Raw genomic sequence first — 3,258 nt, 5'->3', positions numbered from 1 at the left:
AACTCCTGAGGTGTGGATCAATTGAGAAGATTGCATAAATTATATTTATGTATACATTAATAGTGATGTTGTCGAATGGTCTATGCAGCTCACATGAGGTGCGCTGAGTGATGTCATCCACAGGGTACCATTCGTTATCCACAGGTAATCTTGGCACGTGCTCATCGGGGACCCCTGTGGAAGCACAGCTGCTTTGGCATTGACAAAGGCTAATGACATTGGGATCTGGCAGTGCTCCAGATTGGGCCATCTCAGTAACTGCTAGGACCACTCGACAATTAATTTCTTCCTGCATTCTTACTTTTTGTGAATGCATTTTGGCTTCTAATATGCGATGCCATCTCTCCTCTTGTTGTTCCTTTCTTCACTTGTGGCTTCTGTACGAGTCGATGTCCCTACAGAAAGTGAACTTCCACGGAACGACCCCGTAGCCTCAGCAATGTCCTAGGCGTTCGGGATTCTCGAGCATCAATGTGAGCTCATCGTTCTCTCTATCCACTTTCAACTTCTCAGCTTTAGCATCTTCAATGTTTTTGATAAACCTTTCGACCTTCTGACTTATTATTTCATTGAACATAAGTGTCCCATCCTCTTGGCTCTGGTTGCATCCATGAACGTAATACAAATTTTTGATCGATCGGGCCAATCAATAGTTGTTGGTACGATACCTCAATCGAATAGGTCTTGTTCCATCTTGCACCATTTGGGAATTGCACTCATGTAACCACCTCACCCTAGATTATGATGGTACTCCTTGTTGCTAGCATTGGTAACATTGACGCGAACCTTATTCGCACTACCTTTGCTCATCTTGTATTCGACAAATGAGTTCCAGTGGTCCCTTAACTTTGGCCACTCCTTGAAATCTGGAGTTCGGTCCTTCTTGATAAAGTTGGCATCCCGATTCTTCTTGAACTCTGGAATTGGGTTGCCATCTTCTTCAGCATCCACTCTTTCATATCTTTTTATTTGACACCTTCAGGAAGTGTGAAGTGTTTCTTGACATCTACCCACAACATATCTTTTTGTGTCTATGGGAGCACGTCTGGATCATCTTGTTTACCCTTCCATTCTCTAATGCTGATGGCACTAGTAGAAATGTTTTCATCAATGACGATTAGGTAGTGACGGTTGCAAATTTCGTCACAGAATGGTAGCATTCTATGACGAAAGTTGTAGGATCGTCACTAGTCAGTGGTGACGGAGCTTTGCCTCGAAGAATAATGACGAAACTGGAATAATCGTCATATAATAACAAAAGTAAATCGTCATTGATTTGTTGGGTCGTGTACCACCCGAAGGACATGGCTCAATGGAGCCAGCAGCGAGTCCCACCTGGAGGACGTGGCGAAGCAGACCCACTAGTGGGTCCCAACTTTGAGGATGTGGCATTGTGGTCCCACCAGCGGGTCCCACATGGAGGAGTGGCCATGTGGTCCCACCAGCGGGCCGTGGCGGTGTACACGTGGCGCCGTAGGCCCACGCCCTTGGTCCACTAGCAGTCTGCCCCCTCCCTTGCAAAAAAATGACTCAAGGGGCCAAGGGGGATCGAACCCGAGACCTGATGCTAGAAAGGGAGGAGCCTTACCGCTGGAGCTCTCGACACTTTATGTCCCTGATGTACACGTTTTTCCTTTTGTAGGTATAAAAAGTTATTTTGGAATATTTTTTATCGATGGGCCTGATGGGCCCTGTACACGATCGTGTATACGTCCGTGGCTACTGGGCGATCATACGTCCGTGACGTCTGATCGCGACGACGTCCGTAGGGCGCAGCAGCGGCGGCGCCCGTGGGATAGAGCAGCAGCGACGCCGGCGATCGTTGGTTGGGTGGAGGAGCACCTAGTAGCTGCTGCGCCTGTTGGACAGAGCAGGTCTGGCCGGCGACTTTGTGCGAGCAGAGGAGCTCCGATCAGCGGCGCCACGCCTGGAACAGAGCTGCGGCGGCGTGAGTGGCACGAGTACAGTACAAGGTTTGATTTTTTTTAGTTTTTTTTACATGTATGTATGTCTTTGATGTGTTTTAGAATTTCATTGAATATATTATTGGGATTTAAGGACTTTGCACAATGTTTATTGTATTGTCACAACAGATGGATAGAAGCTGGATTTTTGGGGCACCGTTCACACCTGCATATGTGAAAGGAGTCGAAGAGTTCATGCAATTTGTTAGTGAAAGATACCCCAAAGGCAGCCAGATACTTTGCCCGTGCAGCAGATGTCTAAATCAAAAAATGCAGTCTCAGCATGAGGCAAGTGACCATATACACATTTATGGAATGTCAGCTACTTACACGAGGTGGATTCATCATGGGGAGTCGGCGGATACTGAAGTGGTTGAGAATTTGGAGCAGCATGTCGAAGGAAGGGATCATGACTTTGGGACACATGCGGATGTGGCCGATGATGACTATGATGAGGATCACGGAGTACCAGAGATGATTGGTGAGTTGTATGCTGCAGCAGAGGCAGAGGGAGAACAACCAATGTTTGCAAGAGTCCTTGAAGATGCGAAGAAGTCACTTAGCCCAGGATCTAGGCACTCAAAATTCTCTTTTTTGGTGAGGATGTTGTATATCAAGTCTCGTTATCGAATTGGCAATACAGCATTTTCTGCGATGATCAAGTTGATGTCAGAAGGATACCCTCAGAGTGAGTTGCCAAAATCATATGATGAGGCCAAGAAATATCTTAGAGAATTGGGTCTTGGCTATGAAAACATCCATGTGTGCCCGAACAATTGTGTGTTGTTTCGGAAGAGGTATGATGAATACAATGTGTGTCCAGTATGCAAGGCATCTAGATGGCAAGATGAAACTGGGACCAAGAAGGTTCCACAGAAAGTGTTGAGGCATTTTCCACTTGTGGCAAGGTTGAAAAGAATTTTTGCTTCAAAGCGAACTTCTGAAGAAACACAATGGCACCAGAAAAAGAGGACGCCAGTCAACAATGTAATGAGCCATCCAGCTGATGGGGAAGCATGGAAGGACTTTGACAGGAAATTTCCAGATTTTGTACGAGACCCGAGGAACTTGAGGCTTGCCTTAGCTACCGATGGATTCAATCCATTTGGCAACATGAGTACCCAGTACAGTATGTGGCCAGTGCTTCTAACACCGCTGAATCTCCCACCATGGGAATGTGTGAATCCAGCAAACTGCTTTATGGCATTACTCATCCCAGGTCCAAAATCTCCAGGAAAGGATTTTGACGTGTTCCTTGAGCCCCTAATTGAGACCTGATTGATCTATGGAAAGG

General features: G+C 46.4%; 1 protein-coding gene across 1 annotated transcript; it reads left to right on the top strand.

Moving 5' to 3' along the window:
* The first annotated feature begins 2,093 nt into the window (after positions 1–2,093).
* LOC111257898 lies at positions 2,094–3,242 on the top strand. The gene has a single exon (XM_022828234.1). It carries the CDS (start codon positions 2,094–2,096, stop codon positions 3,240–3,242), a length of 1,149 nt encoding a protein of 382 aa, XP_022683969.1.
* The last annotated feature ends 16 nt before the right edge of the window (positions 3,243–3,258 follow it).

The sequence above is a fragment of the Setaria italica genome, chromosome I (assembly GCF_000263155.2).
Source record: "Setaria italica strain Yugu1 chromosome I, Setaria_italica_v2.0, whole genome shotgun sequence".
NCBI classification, from domain to species: Eukaryota; Viridiplantae; Streptophyta; class Magnoliopsida; order Poales; family Poaceae; genus Setaria; species Setaria italica.
Note: the sequence above shows the minus strand (reverse complement) of the source record. Positions and strands in the feature narration are given on the sequence as shown.